The sequence below is a fragment of the Carettochelys insculpta genome, chromosome 2 (genome assembly GCF_033958435.1).
Source record: "Carettochelys insculpta isolate YL-2023 chromosome 2, ASM3395843v1, whole genome shotgun sequence".
Classification (NCBI taxonomy): domain Eukaryota; kingdom Metazoa; phylum Chordata; order Testudines; family Carettochelyidae; genus Carettochelys; species Carettochelys insculpta.
Genome location: NC_134138.1, coordinates 64,342,679 through 64,365,274, shown reverse-complemented (window position 1 = coordinate 64,365,274; position 22,596 = coordinate 64,342,679). Strand labels below are relative to the sequence as shown.

General features: G+C 41.1%; 1 protein-coding gene across 10 annotated transcripts in view; it reads right to left on the bottom strand.

Annotated features, from left to right (window-relative positions):
• EYA1 (EYA transcriptional coactivator and phosphatase 1) overlaps window positions 1–22,596 on the bottom strand; it is a 276,879-nt gene that overhangs the window by 8,131 nt on the left and 246,152 nt on the right. For all 10 annotated transcript variants that reach the window (XM_074987087.1, XM_074987091.1, XM_074987092.1 and 7 more), the window contains 5 exons: window positions 17,886–17,944; window positions 17,273–17,433; window positions 16,926–17,040; window positions 8,839–8,960; window positions 5,315–5,415 (listed from right to left, as the gene is read on the bottom strand). In XM_074987087.1, coding sequence (XP_074843188.1) covers window positions 5,315–5,415; window positions 8,839–8,960; window positions 16,926–17,040; window positions 17,273–17,433; window positions 17,886–17,944 — 558 coding nt within the window. The remainder of the gene's footprint in view (window positions 1–5,314; window positions 5,416–8,838; window positions 8,961–16,925; window positions 17,041–17,272; window positions 17,434–17,885; window positions 17,945–22,596) is intronic.

The following is a 22,596-nucleotide window of genomic DNA, read 5'->3' as shown; positions in this document are numbered from 1 at the left end:
AGAGTAGCTTATGCAAACACTTGCCAAGAATGGTCATGCCTTGAGTACTGGGCACTGATGGAAGACCTCTTGAGGTCTCTTCCAATCCTACAATTCTGTGATTCTATTTACGTACCTCTATTACTATTTTAGTGGTCAAAATGAGAATTCCATAATATCTGTAAGTTAAGTCTGAAAATTTAAAACTCTCTATTATGCCAGGGGTCATCGAACTTTTTACGATGGGCCCCACTTTTCGTCCCTGAAATTAGCAGGGCCCCACAAACTGTTTAATGTAATCCAAACTTATGGAAATTTCCTTTATATTCACACGAAAAAGAACTCTTTCAGCATGTGCAATAAAATATGTGTGTAGAATGTAAAAACTTTATTAGTTGGTATATAAATGTGAACACACGTACATAAAAATAGGGACAGATTTCAACATTTTTAATGAGATGGATGAGTCTGAGACTCAGCAGCTGATTGTGCTGCACTTCCCCTTTATGAAATTTCACACCTCCCCTCGAGGGGGCCTGCTCCCCCACTTGGCTCATCCCTGTATGATGCAACAGAATGGCTGTAAGTTTTTCAAAAATATTTTTGAAGTGAAAAAAAATTGGAGCCTGATCATTTTTTACTCAAGAAAATCATTTTTAATCAAAATGTTTCAATTTTGTTACGAACCTTTGAAAAAGAAAATCAGCAGTTTTCATTTGGAAATTCTGAATAAAATCCTACTTACTTTTCATTAATATAAGAAATAAGGTGAGGGAAGAATCTCACAATTTTTCTATCAACTACAAAACAAAAATGTAAAAAAAATTGAACAAAATGAAACATCCCATTATTTCAAACGTTTGCTAAACACCACTGTTTTCCAGCAGCATAATTGTGAAGGAGAAGTTGTAAATGATATCTCTGTTTCTTGAAAAAAAAAAATTTGCTTACAACAAAGAAATCTAGGCATGGGACTTTGGAGGGAATATGAATAGAAGAAGCCCACACATTCCGCCTTCAGTCATGCCCCCCTGTGCTGTGGTTCTGTCAGATGTCTCTCAGCAGATTAGGGACTGGTCAATACCTAGTTCAAACTCTTCCTTAGGTACTGGAAGAAGTAATGTAGCACTGGAGTATGTACTCATGTAAGATCCCAGCACAGTGCTAATATGTACTGGGCTGTTGTGGGTGCCACATTTCTGACAAATTATAGGACCGAAATCTTCCCGTCTGGTCCAGTGGTCATTACAGAATCAAACTCTACCCCTCTGAACGGGTGGACACATTGGGTATGCATGTGTAGCAGGTGGATCCCTATTCAGGGAGGCGAGCTCTGTGTGGCACAGCTCCTGGAGCCAGCCCACAAGGCCTTTTAATCCAGGGCACAACCTGTCCTGATGGGACTCTCAGGCATGGAGCAGCCCAGGGCTGAAAGTGGCTGGCTGCTCCATGGGGCACTTTCTATACTGTGTGTGGGAGAGGGGAGGAGTCACCCACTGCCTCTTATCCTCAGCACAATCTCTCAGCTCCCATTGGCAATGCACAGAGCCACATGAAGAAGCCAGCCCTTTGGAGCAGTCTGGGGCTGCAGCAGGCAGAGAGGCTGCTTGCGGGTTCCACTAGGTTGCTGGCGGGGAGCCAGCAAAGTAAGTGCCTCCCAGCCAGAGCCTGCCTCTGGTACACCTGCCTCTCTCCACACCCTCCGCATCTGCCCTGCCCCTCAGCTCTCTGCCACACCCAAACCCTCTGCACACCCTATCCAGATCAAAATTCCTTCCCAGACCCTGCACATCACTCCACCAGGCCAGAATTCTCTCCTGCACTCATACCCCCTCCTGTATCCTGCACTCCAGTTCCCTCCCTAGGTCACAACCCCCTCCTTTGCTCAAACTCACCCTCAACCCCCACAACTTCTCCTGCACCTCAGTCTCCTACTCTGAGCTCCCTTCTGCAACCAAATCTCCTTCCCAGACCCTGCACCCACTCTACAGAAAAATGAAGCCCTTGATCACTTACCAAATTCTTAGAGTGGGCCCCCTCATCAAAAATTATTGCCCACCCCTGCTCTAGCAGCCAGCAGATGTAGAAATACAGCAATCATCATTTGGCATCACACTGAACTCTAAAAACCTAAGTACATCAAGTATTTTGTGTCTCCATCCAGAGAAGGGTCCACAGTTGGTCTGTGCTATGAATGTGAAGGGCTGAGTATTTCAACTGTCTTGTAAAAATGAGTTTTCAAGAATTTCTGGCTTTGGGAAAGGCGACAATACCATGACTTAGCCAATGCTAAGTGAAATATAAGAAGGTGTAGTGTCCTTAGTGTAGCACGTTTATTTTCATCATTCAAAAGGATATGTGAAAAATGTGGATTGTGAAAAATCCTTTAAAAAAGAACTGTGCATGGTATAATCTTAATGTAATGTATTTACTGGCTCCACTTTATAATAGTTCCAAGAATTTATTTTAGATACATTTTTAAACATCCATCACTTGTACTGAACTAACACTCAGTAAATAAAGGACTTGGAGGCAAAAGTGCTAGAACAATTTGTTGAGAGATATTGAACTGAACTGTAAATACTGCATATGATGGAAACTATTTCAAGCCAGGGGAATGCAGCAGTACCTTCAGTACCCGAGTGCAACAACCTATGCTTGTAGGAAAATTTTATCATCCATCTATGATGAAACAGGGCTGTTTGTTAGTGAAGTGTTTTTAACATAGAACAGACCCTCATTTTCTCACTTAAGAAGCTGGAAATTCACCACTGCTTGGGTACTGGAGCAAAAAATAAAAATCTGAGAAACACATAGGTCAGCTACTTTAATAAATTATCGAGGTTTCCATGAATAAAACAGTATTGTTTACTTTACAGCACTACACTGGAGTGCTAACTGCTTTACAAACAAGGAAAAACAGAAAAGTTTGTATTTATTATTTTGAGCAGTACTGTGTGGGGACCTTCAATCAAGGGCCAAGGCATGGAAAAGTACTTGACAGACAATGGGCTAAAAAACAAACAGCTCTTGCCCAAAGAAACTCATGACCACAGTTTAATGGTGGGGAGGTCAGATGGAATGTGAAGTCGAGGAAGTTAAGTGGAGGAGCAGGGTGCACTAACAGGTGTCTTCAAAGATACCCCATTTTTGTCAAGTTTTTATTTTTAATAAACCTTTGAACATTTTGTTAGCACTTCTCTTCATGGAAGGTCAAGTTTTTTATGGTATCATAATACGAGTTTTATCTCTTCTTATTTTGAGCACAGAATACTCAAATGCAAATAGATACTCATATATTTAGTGCATCTAATATTGCTAAAAATGTGCTGATTTACATAATTTTTCAGCACCAAGCCGGCTTTTACTGTGTTCATCATTCACATGTCTAATCATTTGAGTCAAACTGTGGTCTAGGTACCACAGCGGCTGTGGGATATTCTGGAGTTCAAGGCACCCACCTCATCTACCTGCCCTGCTTACTACAGCATGAGCAGACTTTGTGAAGCCACTGCGTTCCCAATTCTCACAGGCAGGTAGAACAGCTGACACCTTGGCTCTGCCCCCACAACGGATTAGCCATGTTTGCTGTGCCAATGCACCCATGAATGTATATTGGACTGAGTAAAGTCAGCTCCCTCCCCAGAGCAACAGGGAATCTGGCAGAGGAGATTGTAACTGAGTCACAATCTCACTGGAGAGCAGAGAATTTGATTCTCAGCTTCTTATATTCTCCAAATCGGAACATTTCTTCCAGCAATGAAGAACATAATGGAGCTTTCTGTACTACCTGTTCATTTAACAGATGGAAAGTCTTTTTTAGTTGTGCCTTCCAGAGTTGTGTTCCCAGTTTAAAAAACCCCCCCAAAAAACAGGCCGAATTAGGTGTTGCTGAAAGAGTACTTCTGTCACTGTTACATGGAATATCACTTCACTAAGCAAAGGAAAGGAACAAAGATAACATCTTTTCCTGATCTCACATGTAGCTATTAAAATGAAATCATTTACAGCAGAACACTTATCTGCGAAGATTAAAGGCATCTCTGAAGGGAGAAAGAAAGGAACTGTTCACTTTAGTGTGTGTGCCAAAGGGGACACATGAAACCAACAAGTTTGCAAACTGATGTAACAACACGGGAAGCTGCACAGAAAGTTTCAGAGGGATATAAGTTGGTATTTCATGTCACAAAACTATTCAGTGTCACATCTTGTAAAGTTGCCTTGAGGAGTAATTAGTTTCATCTTTCCATTCAGAAAGCTTTGAAAATTGGTAAATTGAAAATTGGTAAAGTATGGTGCCCTAGCCTTCATAACAAGGGCAGGAGATGGATGGCAGGAGATAAATCACTTGATCATTGTCTTCTGTTCTCCTTCTCTGGTGCACCTGGCATTGGCCACCGTCGGCAGATGGGATGCTGGGCTCGATGGACCTTTGGTCTGACCCAGTATGGCCATTCTTATGTTCTTATGGTTACTAGAAAGATATAGTGTCATCCATGGGATTTTCAAGTTAAGTTGGGAAAAAAGTATGAAGAGGCAATTTGTAAGAGAAACAAGGCAACATAAGCACCCTTACTGCCATTTTTTCTGCTCTGTAATTGCCAAGACAATGTCCTTTGGTTTCAGTCACAGACTTCAGATCAGCACCACTCCCCCTATGCTCAGACTGACATATTGGGTAGTAACTCCTAGCACTCAGACATAAAGTGCTACCCTGCAAGAGACAGTGATATTTCCCCTTCCTGAAGAGGGAAGTAAAAAAAAAATTATCAGAGACCCTACTGCATCTTCTGCCAGAGCTAAAACAATGAGGATTAGAACTGCAAGTGAAATAACCAATATTTAGCCAAACATCCCAGACTCCCAACTTATGTACAGGCTGACGTGCAGAGATCAACATCAATGTATATGCTCCATTTCTCAGATACTCTTTCAAGGTGTAAAATTCACATAATAAGGTAAAGTACCTGAGCAACACAAACTGTATAGCTGTGCTCAAGTTCACGATAATTTATAGCATTGCGGGAAGCCATTTAGAAAAGGGGAATTATCAGTTTTTATTCAAACCAGGATCCACAGCTAACATCTTTCATACAGATATACTAGATACACATAGCTATCCTAATGCATCATCTGGAAGACAGCAATATCCAAGACCCAACTAGAATTTTAAGCAGACAGTTTGATTGCCCATCAGTCCAAATATTCTAATTTTATCATGATTATAGATCTGAGACCAGAATCAATTCCAGTGCACAGAATCCCATGTCTGAGAAAATGCACATAGTTGCTTCCAAACACTTGAAATAAAACTGCATGGAAAAATAATTACTACCTTTTTTGCTCCTTGTTCTTCTTCCACACCATCACCTATAACAACATACACTACTTTTCTTCCAAATCTTTGAATTATTCGCTCAAAGCAACTTTCCTTTCCTGAAAAAGAAATTTAAACTATTCAGGGTTTCATATGTAATAGCTGGCGAGAGAAAATAATGAAGCTGTATTCATCAAGCATCCATACAAGATATCCCCAGCACATGCAATGTAATATTACTCCCACTAAGAGATTACCAAGCAGTTTCTCTCCTGTATTAGGTCTGTGTTCAGCACAGGAGTTAGAATGGAGTGTCAGATAGGGATCCCGACACCAACAGAGCTGCTGACAGTCAGCTCTGAGATCTGCTTAGGGTCTTTTCACAGGTCCTAATCTCATGAAGAACAGACATAGCATAAGTCTGCCCCATCACCTCCCCACTCCCTATGGCAAGCAATCACAAGCCCCAGACTTGATCCATTCGTGACTGCAGAGTGATCCCCTCTGAAAGGGGAATTTTGTGTGATTTGTCTATAGCCAACCTCTTGAATAGCACATTGGACTTAAACGCCCATAAACCACACATCTCTACAGACAAGGGACCTCATCCTGCATTGTCGTGCCTTCAATTTTGTCCTTGAAACTCTCAGCCACCTTTAATTAAAAAAGAGCCTCTCCCTCAGGAGATAGATAACCTTTTTTTCCCCATTGAGCGGTTACTTAATACAAGCCTGTGAGGACCCCTTATAACATGGAGATACCTGCACAGGCTTTTGCTAATGAATCCAAATCCAAGATGAGGGCCAAAGCTAGTGTACAGGAAACTCTGCAGTTCTGTGCACTGTCTTAAATTTTGGTCCTACAACACAGACTACATTGTGATATCTATAGCTAAGATGACTTAAATTCTTCCATTGTGAAAGATTACTTTACTCTGGCACAATATAGACTTAATTTTACATTTTCTTTCCCTTCCAATATACCTAAAGTAGCTGGCAGACAAATTAGTGTTTTAGCAATGAGTATATTTCAGTATGTGAAAACATGTTTTTAATAACAATTTGTATTTCAAGCATTCAAACTGAAATCATTTATCAGTGTCTCACAAACAAATACCATAACTTTGGGTATCTGGGAAATAGGTTTTATTCTTCTGTGGGACTGTTTTCAACTTTGTACATGAAATTCTTTGCTACTTTAATAAAACAGATCCACTCCCAATCACATTTTGTTCATCCTTGAATGGTTGCTTAATACAAGATTCACTGTGTTACTTACTGAGGCCTGTTCTCAGATTATAATGAAAAAGTGTTCATGTAACTGACCATTTATGGCTTCCTGAATTAACATGGATACTGCAGTTGCATCTTACTATCTGGTACCATGCAGTGAGGCTGTAGCTGAATTGGTCCCAGGATATTAGAGACAAGGTAGGTTAGGTAATATCTTTTATAGGACCAGCTTCTGGTAGTAACAGAGACAAGCTTTTGTGCTTACACAGAACTCTTTTTCCGGTCTCGGAAGAGTACTCAGTGTAACAGCTAAACAAAAGATGGAACAGATTGTTCAGCATACGTCTTTAACTTGTGTTTCAAGTACCCCTTCAAAGTGAAGTGGCCTGTTAACATACCTCCAGTGACAAGGAGGAAACGAAGTGTGTATGTTGTGGGCAGACGAAGCCAGGCGGGGGTGGAATGTTAGTGGGTCATGGGCAATGGGTATAAAAGGCCAAAGGAGGCTAAGCCTTGCTTTTAGCTACACCCTGGTTCTCCCCAAGACTCCTCCAGCTGCATGGGGAGGGAGATGCTTTGGGCTCCAATGGATGCTAAGACAAGGCCTTGAGCAGAAGGGGCAGGGCCACATGCCAGGCCTTCCAGAAGGAGGAATCATGTACCACCCATGTAGTCAGTTATAGATTGCTGTGGTAAGTCCTAAATTCATGGTGTTTAGTCTCTAGCAAAGTTACACATTTAAGCTCTCGCACTAGTCTTCTGAAAGTTTTGCGCAGGTTTCCTTTGAGAATGAGGAATGAGCAGTCAGAAATGGAGTGATCACTGTGTGACAAGTGTTCACCTGCAGCTGATGTGATCTTTCTGTCCTTTATCATTTGCCTGTGCAAGTCCATTCAATAGTGATTGGTTTCTCCTACGTAGTAGTTGTTGGGGTATTTAGTGCACTGGGTGAGGTACACAGCATGCAGTGATACACATATGTAGAACACGAAGGATGCTGAGAGATGTATTGTGCAGAATGCTGGTCATTGCAGCTGTAGAGATCTATCACTAGGTGTTGCATCTGTTGGTTCTGGGCAGGGTTTGGTGCTGCTTTGAATTGATGTATCTTGGTTCTATGGGATGCTTGCTTCTGATAATGAACTTGGAGAGGATGGGAGGTTGCTTGAGGGGCAGAAGAATGGATTCAGGAAATACTTCTTGCAGGACAGAGTGCCCTTTGAGTTTGGGTTGTACTCGTTTGATAAAGCCTTGTATAGGATGCAGTCTAAGGTGCTGGATGACAACTAGCTGCCTTTCCTCCCACCCCTTCCTCTTCCTCCTATGATTGGAGGAGTGTCAACACTCTCCTTCACCTTGAATGGTCCCTTGAATATGTGTGTTAAGTACTTATGCTAAACACTCTGTCCACTTTGTATTTAGGTATAACATTCTGCTTCCCAGACCTGAAAAAACTTCAATGTAAGCTCTAAAGTTTGTTTCTTGTTCCAAAAAAAGTTAGTTCGATAAAAGTTATTATACCTTGTCTTACTAATATCTGGTACTATGTACTTCTAGTAAATCACAATGATATTCCCCCTGTATTTCACTAAAAATGAAAATCTGTTTATACTTTGGAACAAATTTATTGATTTCCATTTGAATAAACAAAATAATTAAATTCTGGAAGCAAACATTTTAGCTTCTGGTAGATTTTTTTTTGTCATTGAACTATGAGCCCTGACATTTCACAATGTAAATTTTGTACAGATTTAGACCGAATGCTTTACACTTATGACTGAACTTTTGAATTTCTATTTAACAAGAAAGCCCAGAAAAAATATAGTTAATAGCATCTTGTCTGACTTATACTTGGATGCAGGAAAAATACAGTACAGTGTCTATGAACCAAACATTTAATTAATTTTGGGCACACTGAGGCTTAAAATCAAAACATACAGAATAGCCAATTTCTTGGTTTAAACTATTATGTAGTGTTGCAATAAGATGTTAGAAAGCCATTTTATTTCATTGCAAGGATGGCTGCATTTCAGTTGTAGATGATGCAGTACATTTTAGTGTCTGGATAGCAATTTATGGTTCTAGTTCAGCAAAGTACTGTCCTTGCTGGATCAGAGACTCAGGGTAAAATGCTGCAGGACTCTCAGTATGAAAGATGTTTCACTGTAAGCTAAGTTATTGATCACTGGTCCCTAGATGCTATAGTGATATGGATACATAGACACATATGTTTATCACACAATACCTTTTTTAAAAAAATTAAACCTATAGCCTCAAATATTTCAGCAGGTTGAAAAAAAAAAAACTTACCTATTTTAGTTGCACTGTAAATATTTTCTATTGGAAATACTACCCCTAAACCATACAACAAGACTTTTGCTAGAGCTGGAATAAGTTGAGTAGTTGTTACTAGAATATTCACACAGTTTGTCCTGCAAGAAAACAGAAACAGACACCCTTAAATATCCTTGCATATATTAAAACCCACAAAAGGGGAAAATTAAACTTCCTCCATTCTCCCCCAACAAAACCTCACCATCTTAGTCTCAAAATACTTTAGAAAGAAAGGGAAGAAACATCATTATTGCATCAAGGTTAATATCTTCTTCAAATTGTGTCGTTATGGGTGTTCCACTGCAGGTGACTCCAAAGGTAGTATCCCTACGGGTGGGCTGGGGCTTAAGCATCAGGTCAATTACAGATGACACTGCAGTGGAACCAAAAATTACATCAGAAGCAAAGTCCCCAGTAATCACAAAGTGTTCTGGAAACATGTGGACTCATACCCATATCAATTCTCTACAGATTTCTGACATAAGGCCATTTTTGAAGGTAACAGGTGAGATCAACCTTGTGAAGAGCGTGCAAATAGTATTGGGAGGTTTCATGTTATGAATCTGAAAAGATTATTTAATGCAGCCTGAGGCCCACTTTGAGAATTTCTGGGTTGATATCTGTGAGCCCCTGGTTCTTTCAACAATAGAGAGGAAAAGCTTCAGTAAGTAACTGAAAGACTTCATCCTACCAAGACAAAAGACTAGGACCATCTTGATATCTTCTGTGTGTAATATAGCCTCCATGCTGGGGTAAAAAAGATGGAAGAAGAATCACTTGGTTTATATGGAATGGGGAGGTTACCTTAGAATTTTGGTGACTGCCTGAGTGTAACCTTGCCCCATAAGAATACAGTCGAAGGTGATGTGCCATCAGAGCTGCTGTTTCTCCTATCCTCCAAACCACTGTGACTGCTACCAAGATGGCTGTTGTCTTTGACACGTATGTAAGCAAACAGGCGGTTCAGTGGGAGGACTAGTTAGGCGTTTTACCACAAAGTTTAGGTCCCACACAGGTGTGGGGTGTTGGGACTGTGGAGAAAAGTTCCCCTTGACAGTTTAGCTGTTGGATGAGATAGCACTATGCACCCTTCCACTTGTTGGTTAAATAGATATCCCAATTTTTTAGAGTGGGTACATCTAAGACTATATTTAAGGTCTTTGAAAAGATCCCAGATGTCAGATTTTGTCGAGAATTGCATCAAATCCAAATGCTGAAGCACCTCTGCAGGTAAGTGTGGCAAGTTGAGGACTTTCTATTGTGTAGAAATACCTCTTGTACATCCTTTGAGCAGGAGATCTCTAAGAACTGGAACCATGAAGGAGCCAAACTTTGAGGTGAAGAATGCCCAGGCTCCTGACTGTTGATATACGTACAGGTTGAACCTCTCTAGTCCAGCATCCTCCAGACCTGACTGGTGCTGTACGAGAGAATTCACCATACTATGGGAGGTCAATATTGCCTAGCAGCATTAGCAACACTGCTATAGCTTACTGGGTTCTTCAAAATATATTTAGGGGTAAATTACACCTAACTAACAGCACAGAAGACTGGAAAGTCAGGACTGGGGGTTCATAGAATTGGAAGAGACCTTCAGGAGGTCATCAGGTCCAACCCCCTTGCTCAAAGCAGGACCAATCCCAACTAAATCATGCCAGTCAGGGCTTTGTCAAGCTGGGACATAAAACCCTACAGAGATAGAGATTCCACCACCTCTCTAGGTAACCAATTTCAGTGCTTTGCCACCTTCCTGGTGAAATAGTTTTTCCCTAATATCCAACCTACACCTCTCCCACTGTAACTTGAGACCATTGCTCCTTGCTCGGTCATCTGTCATCACTGAAAACAGCCTCTCCATCCTCTTTGTAATCTTATGGTGGTTGAAGGATGCTATCAAATCCCACCTCACTATTCTCTTCTGAAGACTAAATAAGCCCAAATCTCTCAGCCTCTCCTCATAAATCATGTGCTCTAGCCCTCTGATAATTTTTGTTGCCCTCTGCTGGGCTCTCTCTAATGCATCGACATCCTTTTTGTAATGGGGGGGGGGTCCAGAATTGGTTGTAAACAAATTTTACAGGCCCATGGGAAACTTGGCCACACCCATGAGAAGTGGTCACCCGGATAACTAAATTAATGCTGAGTTATGGATGTTGCTGGACAAGAGAGTTCCAGATTAGAGAGTTTCAACCTGGACAAGCTATGCGTGTAGTACCAGTCTCCCTATTCAGGTGCTGAAATGATCATTGCTAGTGTGTCAATCTTGTATTTCTGAGCTTTCCCACATTTGTTAAGCGCTTTATGTCTAGTATTGGTCACCAACCTCCCTTCCTTTTGGGTGTGGGGAAATAGCAATACTAAAAGCCTTTGCCTCCTAGATGTTGAGGTACTGACTCTATGGTTCCAAGATGGAGGAGATGATTTATTTCTTGCCATAGTAAATTCTCATGAAAACGATCTACGAAGATGGATGAGGAAAGTTATTGTGAAGAGGGAAGAGAGATAAAATGATTGTGAATAACTTCCAAAATCTATTAGTCCAACGTTATGTGTTCCAAGGTGCTGCAGAACGTTGCAAGATAGTAGCCAAATCAATGGAACAGGTTGCTTAGATGCAGTGGTTGAGAGGAGTGGTCTGCCGCACCTTACACAACACATCAACATTGGTGTTTGGAGGTGGATGGGATGAAAGATGCATGAGCTGTGTTGGGGCAAAGCATTAAATTTTCTCTTTTGTCAGGTACGTAGATTCCCAATGAGTGGAGAGTGGCCTGGAACCTTGCAGGGCACAAAGGAAGACATCTGTGCACTCTGCAAAGAGCTTGGAGCCTTCAAAGGAAACAGTGGATTTCTCCTCTTTTGGGAAACAGAAAAAGTGTAATCATGACACACATTGCATAATCACCACCAAGGAGCTGGACTGGGCTGCAGTGTTAGCTGCATCATCGACAGACTATAATACTGTTTTGGCTACCAGTTTTCCTTGTTAAATGATAGCTTTGAACTGCTCATGCTGTAGTTCCGGAAACTGACCAATAAAATTGTCAATTTTTGTATAGCTGAGGCTAGCAATCAGCGTGAGTGTGACCACCTGGGAGCTGCAAACAGCAGGCTTCTAACAGGTAAGTTTGCCTAGGGAGTTCACCTTGGGGGGAGCCCCATATTATTTAGTTTCTTTTTTTTAATAGTTTTGTTTCTCTTCTGCCCTTCAAGGTGGCTCTAATATCTCCTGAGGGAATTCTCTGAAGAAAGGGGGAAAAAATGGATAGTGACAAGTCTACTGACAAGTCAGCTGTTGTGACCTGCACTGCATGTGCTATGTTTATTTTCCCCCCCAAAAGACAGAAGAGATTTTGTATGTACCAAGTGCAAGCTGGTCGCCATCTTGGAAGAAAAGATTAGAGGACTTGAGGTGCAAATATCAACCCTTTGCATCAGAGAAAGTGAAGACTTCTTCGATAGAAGGCATCATTTAGTACTGCAGGTACAGCAGGCTGAACAACCAAGGAGGGCAGTAGAAACTGAGGAAGAAAACTGGAAGTATGTAACCTCCAGGAGATGAAAGCCAATTCAGTTATCTCCAATTCCTGTAGAGGTAAGCAACTGCTTTCAAGCTCTTTGCACGGGTGATATAGTGGAGAATGCTGTGGCAGAGACCTCTCAGAGAAGGGATCAGAAGACGACCCCACTGGCTGGAAGGCATGGGATGACTAGTCCTAGGGATGACAGTTCTATGACCACCTCCAAGAGAAGAGGAAAGGTGGTGGTGGTCAGGGACTCTCCTAAGAGGGACTGAGTCATCCATCTGCTGTCCAGACCTGAAATCTCAGGAAGTTTTCTGCTTACCAGGAGCTAGAATACAGGTTGTGACAGAGAGACAAAAATCATCAGATCTGGAGATGATTACCCCTTCCTACTTCTCCATGTAGGAACCAACGATACAGCAAAGAGCAACCTTGAGAGGATCACTGCAGATTATACAACTCTGGGAAGGAAGACCAAGGAATATGGAGTGCAAGTGGTGTTCTCATCCACCCTCTCTGTTGAAGGAAGGGGTCCAGGTAGAGATCATCAGATCATGGAAGTAAATGTGTAATTGTGCAGGTGGTGTCTGAGAGAGGGATATGGCTTCTTCGACCATGGCATTCTGTCTCAAGAGCAAGGACTGCTAGGAAGTGACGGGATCCACCTAATAATGGAGACTTGGTGGGATGACTCACATAACTGGAGCACTGCAATGGAAGGATATAAACTGTTCAGGAAGAACACGCAGGGGACTAAAGGAGGAGGAGTTGCAATTTATGTGAGAGAACAATATGATTGCTCAGAGCTCCAGTAAATGGAGGGAGAAGAGGTAGTTGAGTGTCTTTGGGTTAAGCTAAGAAGTGCAAGTAACAGAGATGATGTTGTGATTGGTGTCGGCTATTGGCTACCAGATCAGGTAGCTTAGGTAGATGAGGATTTCTTCAGACAACTTAGAGAAGCTTCCAAATCACAAGTGCTGGTTCTCATGGGACAGACATTTGTTGGGAGATCAATACAGCAGCACTGATACAAGTGCTGAAGAAACTGACCAGGGGCTGTGTGCAGCCTGACCTGTTGCTCACAAACAGGGAAGAAATAGAAGGAAAAATAAAAGTGTGTGGCAACCTGGGCTGCACTGATCATGAGATGGTAGATGTCAGGATTCTGACAAAAGGAAGAAGGGTGAGCAGTAAAATACAGACCCTTGATTTCAGAAGAGCAGACTTCGACTCCCTGAGAGAACTGACTGGAAGGCTCCCCTGGGAAGCTAATATGAAGGGGAAAAAAGTTCATGAGAACTGGCAGTATTTTTAAAGAGGTCTTACTGAAGGCACAGGAACAAGTCAAGTAAGAAAAGCAAATCTGGTAGATAACCAGCTGGGCTTACAAGAAAAATCATTTGTGAGCTTAAACTCAAAAAGGATGCACATAAGAAGTAGAAACTTAGACAGATAGCTAAGGAGGAATATAAATATATAGCTGGAGAATGCTGGAGGGTAATCAGGAAAGCGAAAGCACAACCGGAATTGCAGCTAGCATGGAATGTGAAGGGCAATGAGAAGGGTTTCTATAGGCATGTTAACAATAAGAGGGTTATCAGGGAGGGTGTGGGTCTGTTACTGGATGAGGGAGGTAATCTGGTGACAGATGATGTGGGAAAGGCTGAAGTACACAATGCTTGTTTTGCTTCAGTCTTCACAGACGAGGTCAGCTCCCTGACTATGGCACAAGGCAATGCAGCATGGGAAGGAGATGGGCAGCCCTCAGTGGGAAAAGAATGGGTTAAGAGCTATTTAGAAAAGTGAGATGCACATAAATCCATGGGCCTGGATTTAATGCACCCAAGGATACTGATGGAGTTGGCAGACGGCATTGCAGAGACTTTGGCTATTATCTTTAAAAACTTGTGGAGATTGGGAGAGGTCCCGGATGACTGGAGAAAGGTAAATGTAGTGCCCATCTTTGAAAAAGAAAAGAAGAATGATGCAGGGACTAATAGACCGGTCAGCCTTACCTCAGTCCCCAGAAAAAATATGGAGGGGATCCCCAAGGAATCCATTTTGGAGCACTTGGAAGAGGGGAAAGTGATCAAGAGTAGTCAACATGGATTCACCAAGGGCAAGTTGTGCCTGACTAATCTGATTAGCTTCTAAGAGGAGGCAAGTGGCTCTGTGGACATGGGGAAGTCAATGGATCTGATATACCTTGACTTTACCAAAGCTTTTGATACAGTCTCCCACAACATGCTGGCCCATAAGTTAAGGAAGTATGGATCGGATACTTGGACTGTAAGATGGATAGAAATCCGGCTTGATCAACAGGTCTAGTGGGTAGTGGTCAATGGCTCAGTGTCTGGTTGGTGGTTGGTTTCAATTGGAGTGCCCCAAGGATCGGTTCTACGGCCAGTACTGTTCAACGTCTTTATTAATGACCCGTATGAGGGAATGGATTGCACCCTCAGCAAATTTGCAAATGACACTAAGGTAGGGGGCCCAGGTCGACACATTGGAGGGTAGGGATTGGGTCCAGAGTGAGTTAGGCAAACTGAAGTATTGGGCCAAAAGAAATCTAATGTGGTTCAACAAGGACAAGTGCTGAGTCCTGCACTTGCAACAGAAGAATCCCAAGCACTGTTACAGGCTGGGGACTAACTACTTAAATAGCAGTGCATCAGAAAAGGACCTGGGGATGAGAGGTTGCTATGAGTCAACAGTGTGCCCTGGTAGTCAAGAAGGCTAATGGCATATTGGGGTGCATTAGGAGAAGTGTTTCCTGCAGATCTAGAGAAGTTATTATTCCCCTCTACTCAGCACTGGGGAGGCCACATCTGGATTACTATGTCCAGATCTAGGCCCCCCAGTATAAAAAAGATGTGGACACGTTGTAGAGGGTTCAGCGGAGAGCAACAAAAATGATTAGGGGTCTGGGGCACATGATCTATGAGGAGAGGCTGAGGGATTTGGGCTTATTTAGTTTGCAGAAGTGAAGACTGAGGGGTGATTTGATAGCAGCCTTCAACTTCCTGAAAGAGGGCTCTAAAGAGGATGGAGAGAGACTGTTCTCAGTGGTGACAGATGGCAGAACAAGGAGCAATGGTCTGAAGTTACAGAGGGAGAGGCGTAGGTTGGATATGAGGAAAAACTATTTCACCAGGAGGGTGGTGAAGGACTGGAATGCGTTACCAAAAGAGGTGGGGGGAATCTCCATCCCTGGAGGTTTTTAAGTCCCTAAGCATGTTCTCACAGAACTTTAAAATCACTATTAAGGTTGCAAATTCAAGCACTGAAAAATTAGGAAATGTCAGAATTTGTGTTCCATGTACAACCTTAATTTGGCCCCCTTCTGTGTATGCATTAGATACAGTTTTTAATTACATGATCATAGACACATTTTCCCCCCATATGACCCTCATTGCCTCATTCAGCATACCAGATGGCCATGCTCTGGTGGCACTTTGTGGAGAAGGAAACTGTTGTCTGTAAGATGGTCAGCTCATTGCTGCCAAGATTGGAAGATCTGTAGTGAATGAGGCAGGGGACTTATGGAAGAGAACAGCTGGTCTCATAATTAATGTAGCTGAATGCTGCCCTGGAGAACTGGATTCTGTCCCTGCATCTGCTGCAGAGTCCCTGTGTGATTCTGGTTACATCTTTAAACCAAACTTTGCACAGGTTGTTGGTCACTAATTGAGTATTCCTTAATTTTCTGATGCTTGACTGGAGACTCTTGGCCTAATCTGCAGAAATGTTGACACTCTTGTTTGCAAATGAAGTCAATGGGATCTGTTCTTTGAACATAGGAAAAGCTTTGTAAATGCAAAGTATTCTGAGAAATCAGGTCGTATGTGTCTCAAACGTAGCACTCGAAGTTAATGCATTTTCCAGATCTGAAAAAGTGGGTCTGTGCCACAAAATAAAAAAAATTATTTTGTTAATCTTCAAAGTGCTACAGGACTGCTTTTTTGTTTTGTGAAGATACAGACGAACATAACTCTATGACTATTCAAAGTGAATGGATACGTTTGATCTTAATCTTCCTTTGTCTCTATTTCCCATCTGTAAAATGATGCTCATACCCTCACTTCAGAGAAGTGTCGTGAAAATAAATTCATTAATGCATGTTAAGCATTCAGATACCATAGTAGTTACTGCAACAGAAACGCATGAGGAAATAACTAATTCTGTCTTCATGTCATAGTTTGACTAGTGTGCTGTAAATAAGTCCCAGAGCCAAATAATGAAGAGAAAACAAAATACTGAAGAGCTGTTCACTAAATGAGCACCATCTGTCCTGTGCATTAAATGAGGCAAAGAATTCTGTGGGAAAAAATACGCGATCGTGTGATTAAACATTGCCTTACAATGCAAATGCAACTAGAAGGCCCAATCAAGACTACACAATCAAACCTGATTGAGACATTTCCTAATTTTTGACTGCTTGACTGCAAACTTAATGCTCTTTAAATGAAGTTTCATGCACACAACACAGTTAGGTTTCATAAACATGCTGTGCTGCCATGATAGCTCTTCTATACTTACCTAGAATGAATAAGCGTGAGTGCTTTCAGTGCAAGTGTTAACCAAGAATCTGTAAGAGCCTCAATTTCTGCTCTAAGTTGCAACCAAGCTTCTCTCTTTGCTGGACCAAGAAGACCTGTGGTGCAGAAAAGGGCACTCAGTAATGTGTCTGTATTTACATTCAGATAAATCTGTTATTTCCTTTTGATGTAAGAGCAGTTTTCTATAGTTACGGAGGCACTAGATACTATAAGCTGAACAAATCTCTAAGTAAAGAGAATTGTGTTGAAAAGAATCTGCAAACAAAGGCACTTTTTATTTATAACTTGTCTTTTGAAAAATAGAGGACGATTATTTTTGACACTTGCCTCCAACATTATTTTTGTAGGTGTTGTAGATTTCTTTTACTCGTCTGTAACGGAAGGCCAATTTTCTCATCCAGTCCACTCCTCCACGCACTCCTGTTGCTAGGCATAAATTAGCGCTGGTGGCTGCTGCAGGAAAGCCGTCTGTTCCAAAGTTATAGGTGCTATTTAGAGTGAAGAAAACTCCCAAATTAACAAAATACAATGGGCCAAATTCAACTGTCAGTTATAATAGTGAAACTGATGGAATTACAAAGGCAGAACTGAAGGCAGAACTTAGTCCAATACATTAGATCCCTGACTTAGATGGAGGTTGCATTCTTGCATAAGTCAAATTTCACATAACTCGGGAGCCAGGAAACTGAGCAGTGTAGCAGTGCCAGTCAGTTTCCCCACTCCTGTGAGCAGCAGGGAGCTGAAGCCTGGCTCCCAGCTGCTCAGGGGAGATAGGAAACTGACCAGCTCCCCACCACTCTGAGTTGCATTAAACTGTGATACATGCAACTTGAGTGTGTGTATCTTGGGATTCTACTCTATATCTTTCATGGTATATTACCATTTTTCCAAAAATATAACTTGCAAAGCCAATATATTAACTTAGTCAGTTCTGACTTACCTTAAATCCTGGCCATTGTCATCTGAAGACACATCATCTATATGAACTTGGTCACATTCCTAAAATGACACATTTATTATTATTATTATTATTATTGCTAAAGTAAAAACAAAAGAACCTATAATGATTTGCTCATTAGGGCATTTCTGATTGTCTAAATCAGCAGATGGCAGTCTTGTGAAATCAACAATTTTACCCACTTTTTATGCTCCATTCACAGAAGAAATGTTCACTGTCATTTACTACTACTACTATTATTTGGCTTTCTGAAAACATGTTTTTGTATTTAGAAAGGAAAGTGGTTAAAAACAATTAGCATATGTGTTCCATAAATGTTCTTGTACCCTTTCAGGTACCTTAAAACATCATGCTGCTCAAAGCTGACTCAGTTAGAGCATAAGTGTAACTGAAACCAGACATTTTGGTAAATGTAACATATTAGAAAAATTAAACCTGATGCTAACCGCCAATGAAATTATGACCTCTGATTGCTGTTGAGCCACACACCAACATAGCCTGAGGCCAGTGTTTCAGAGTGCAGACAAAAAAAATCTGTTCCTAGTTTGCCATTCATCTGAGAGTTGCGAGCTTCTCTCTTTCTCTTTGGTCTTAGTGTCTGAAAGCAGCATGCAAAGATGAAAACAAAATCTAAACAGAAATAGCTATGTCAAATGACCTTCCTTCAGTCCCTTGTTCATAAGGTTTAATACAATGCCTTTATAATTAGCTTTATCTTCACAAATTACTAAGTAAGAACACATATTGTTTGCCATTAACGGGCAATGGAACATGAATTACTATTAACAATTTGACATTTGGCAGGTAAAGCAGCAAACCTCTGCCACTGTAATTCAATGTGAAAACAGTGTATAAAACAATATGTCCCAATTATTTCAAGAATGCTTTCTATTCCCATTTACCATGAAGCTCCATAACGATGATACATTTGATGTGCTAAAGCACTGGATTTGTATATTTTTGTGTTAGTGCTACCCTCAGAACAATTCTTTCTCTCTCCATGGATTTGTGAGGGATGGAGGGAAGGTAGAAGTGGAAAGAAACTCAAACCAGCTGTTCCCTAACAGAATTAAAATCATGACCCTCAACCCCCATTCTAAAACATCTATTTTTCAGCCAGTTTTCTCCCAGCAAGCAGCAAGCTCCAAGGAGGAAAAGACTTTGACCCTGTAACCTTCCCCTCCTCTCCTGAGGTCAACAACCTCAGATAAGAAAAAAAGAAAAGAGAATCTCTCTGGCCTCCCATGATGGTTGTGAATTTAATATTTAAAAAACCATAGGTTGCAACAAGGACACAGGTTAGAAAATTTCTAAAGCTATTTAGAAAATTAATGATGATCTTTACTCAATATATTTGTAAAAAATGCAGTTCATACAGTGACAAGAATTTTGTTCCACCTTTGTATTTGAATTAATAGTGGTTTAGCTAAAAAGAAATACAAACTAACTAGGATACGAGAGAAAGAACTATATTTGCTCAGATTTAACCATCATCTGTGTCCATTTTGTCAGATAAAATGGAGTTGACGCCCAGTCCAAGTCGAAACAAACAACACATTTTATGCTAGAAAGGCTTGAAAACCAACTTGGCTGATATAAGTAGGAAATTTCTTGGTCATGTGACATCAGCTCCTTGTAGAATCTACGTTTCAGTTTGAAACAAAGGCAAGTGTCTAGTTTACGAGAGTGTGAACAGCAGATGTAAATTAATGCAGTGTCATCTTCCTAAATCTGCACACACTATGCTTCAGTGCTTCTGCTGCTGCTGCTCGGAGAGACTTTTTTCAAGCTGCTGCAGAGTACCACTTGAATCTTTCGTTTTCAGTTGCAGCAGTGACATGGACAAAAATCAAGACAATCCCATTCTATCAAAGCATGGGAGAGCTGGTCATCTGAGAAAAAGGCTCAAATTGAGACTAGGGGAAAGAGACACACTACTTTCAATGGCCATCAAGCTAAGGGAAACACCAGACAACTATCCCGTCACACAAGAGGGGCTGAGAATGGGGTAGTGTAGTGGAAACTTCCCAACTCAACCATGCACTAGAAACTTTTGAAGAGGAGATGGGAATAGTAAGAAAGAGAATGCCCCTTACTCCTTCCAACAGCCAAAGAAGATTAGGGGATGGGGAACTTCAAAGTAGACAGGATCTCCACTCATAAGAGGTGGATACAAAAGACAGGATCTAGGGACAGCATCCTAAAAGGCATCACAAGCATCTCCTTTTCCACTAGTTGAGATTGGAGCAGGTACCTAGTCAAAAAAAAAAAGGATTTTGACCCTGCAACCTTCTCCTTCTCTCCAGAGGTTAATAGCTAATGGGATAATTTAAGTAGGAGACTGAAAGAGAAATATTAAGTGATTTTTGCAGTGGTAAGTGGAAAAAGACAGAGATAGAAAATATATTGGAAGAGGCAGAAAACATAATATAGGGAAAGAGAAGGAAATAAAGAAATATTTGAAACCAGAAAGAGAAAGGTATTCTACAGTCTGTTATAGGAAATAAAAAGTGAAGTCAGGATGGGAAGGACACAAAATAACGCAAGAAAGATAAATTTATCTCCTGCTTTTTATATAAAAAAAAGTTTTCCTCACAGGTAACAGAATGACAAATGAGTCAGTCTGTAAATAAGTCAGTCTTCTGGCTGGGGTCATGGGGGTGGATAACAGACCCCAGGAAGGCCAGGGCTAGCCCTGCGTCTCCCTGACCACTTGGTAAGAGAAGGGGCTTGGAAAGCTTAGCACAGCCCCCTAGTAATTTGGAAAAGATTAAGTAATTGATTTACAGTACGTTAAAATTAAACATGGATCACAAACAATAAGCAAACAGTCTGACGCCTTTTAAATGCTGGTCTATGGGTTTGCATCTATTTTTCACTCTGTCTAGCTAAGTTAGGTTAATGTCTGTTGGATAAATTTTTCATGCCCTGGACTCCACAAGCAAAACTCATTTAGCAGAAAATCTTTTTGCAGAAGTCAATTATCTCTGACTGTTAATTAATCTATTCAGCCTATTCTTCTTGAACATCCTGTGTTTGTTTTCACCTGCTTGCTTTGTTTGGTGCTTTTTGTCCCTGAGTAGGGGTAGCTATTTGAAGCATTGTTCTGTATCTTTCCTAACTGTAATTAAGTGTCAACAAATGTTGGGTCTTAACATTTTAAACCCATCAGTTACCAAACAGATATTATGAGGACTTGATTAAATGAAGTTTAATGGGGTGACTGACAGTGAGACAATTCTCATTCTTTATCAGGTCTCTTTCAAGAAAACACAAAGACTTTCAGAAAATCCTAAAGCACTTCTTAAAAAAAGCCTCACGGACTGTGAACTACCTCAGAAGATGGAAACAAGTTTCTGTAAACACAGCTTTTTAATGTTTTAGAAAGCTGTGAATAACATTGTTTCCTTTACCTCTCCTCTACATGTAACAGGCCACTGAACCCACACAGGTATAATGTTTTCATAGTGTAAATATAGTATATGATAATAAATTATATCCAAACATTGACTTTATTCTCCCTCTAATGCCATTAGCACATGTAAATTTACAACTCTGACATATCTGCAACTCCTTCAGAAACACAGTACTGGTGCTGAACTCAGAATAAATATATATGATTTATCCAAACATATTAAAATCAGCATTAATATCACTTCTGCTTTAAAGATGCAAGAGTCTATTGTCAGGATGTGTCAACAGGCTAAAGAAGAAAACTACCTTGTCAATTATGCTGTAAGAAGGCTGCTTTTTTACTTCTAAATGTGTTGACCTTGTAATTTCAGCACATGCAGTTTGAAGACCTCATCAGGGATTGCAAGTGGTGACATGTTTGCATCCAGTTTTGGGAATCTGCTTACACAAGGTGAGATGCGACTCTGCATGGTGAGAATGATCACTGGGAGGGAATATGCATTCAACACAGTCTGGGGCTGGAATTTTAAAAATCACCTAAATGACTTAGGAGTTGCAATCCCATTTTCCAAGGGCTTATGTGTTGAATAACTTACATTTCACTATTTTTGATTGAAACTTAGGCTTTCAAGTGACTTGTGCACTTGAAAAGGAGACTGAGGTTCCTAAGTCACTTATGCACATTTGAATTGTTTTACCCTTGGAGCATGCGTACCTTCTTTCTATTGAAGAGGAGAAACCACTGGTTGTGTAGTCATGGAGGCTACCACCTTAACATTTATTCGGCACAGTCAGTGTGCTTACCTCTATACACACAGGCTACGCCTACACTAGAGTAATCTGTTGACAGAAGTCACTGTTGGAAGAGATCTTCCGACAAAACTTCTGTTAATGGAGTGCATCTACACACAGAAGTGGATTGAAAAACCAAGCTGCTTTGATGACGGACAGCGGATGGACTGCCTGGCTAGCTCTTAACAGAACGGCCGACAGAGTCCCCTGGGAGTGTCCACATGGCTTTTTTGTTGACAGATTCTGTCAAGAAAGGCATTCCACCTCATGGGGGAGGTGCAGAAGGCTGTCAACAAAAGTGCTGAGTTCTGTTGACAGTGTGTCAACGGGATGCATTTTTAAGGTGGATGCTCCGTGGGTTTTGTTGACAAAACACCTGTTTTGTGGAGAAAAAACTCTAAAGTAGATGTAGCAACAAAGGAAGTCAGTGGCCAGTCCTAAAAGGACAATTCAATTCAGAATCATGTTGCATAGCTACAGTTGGAAG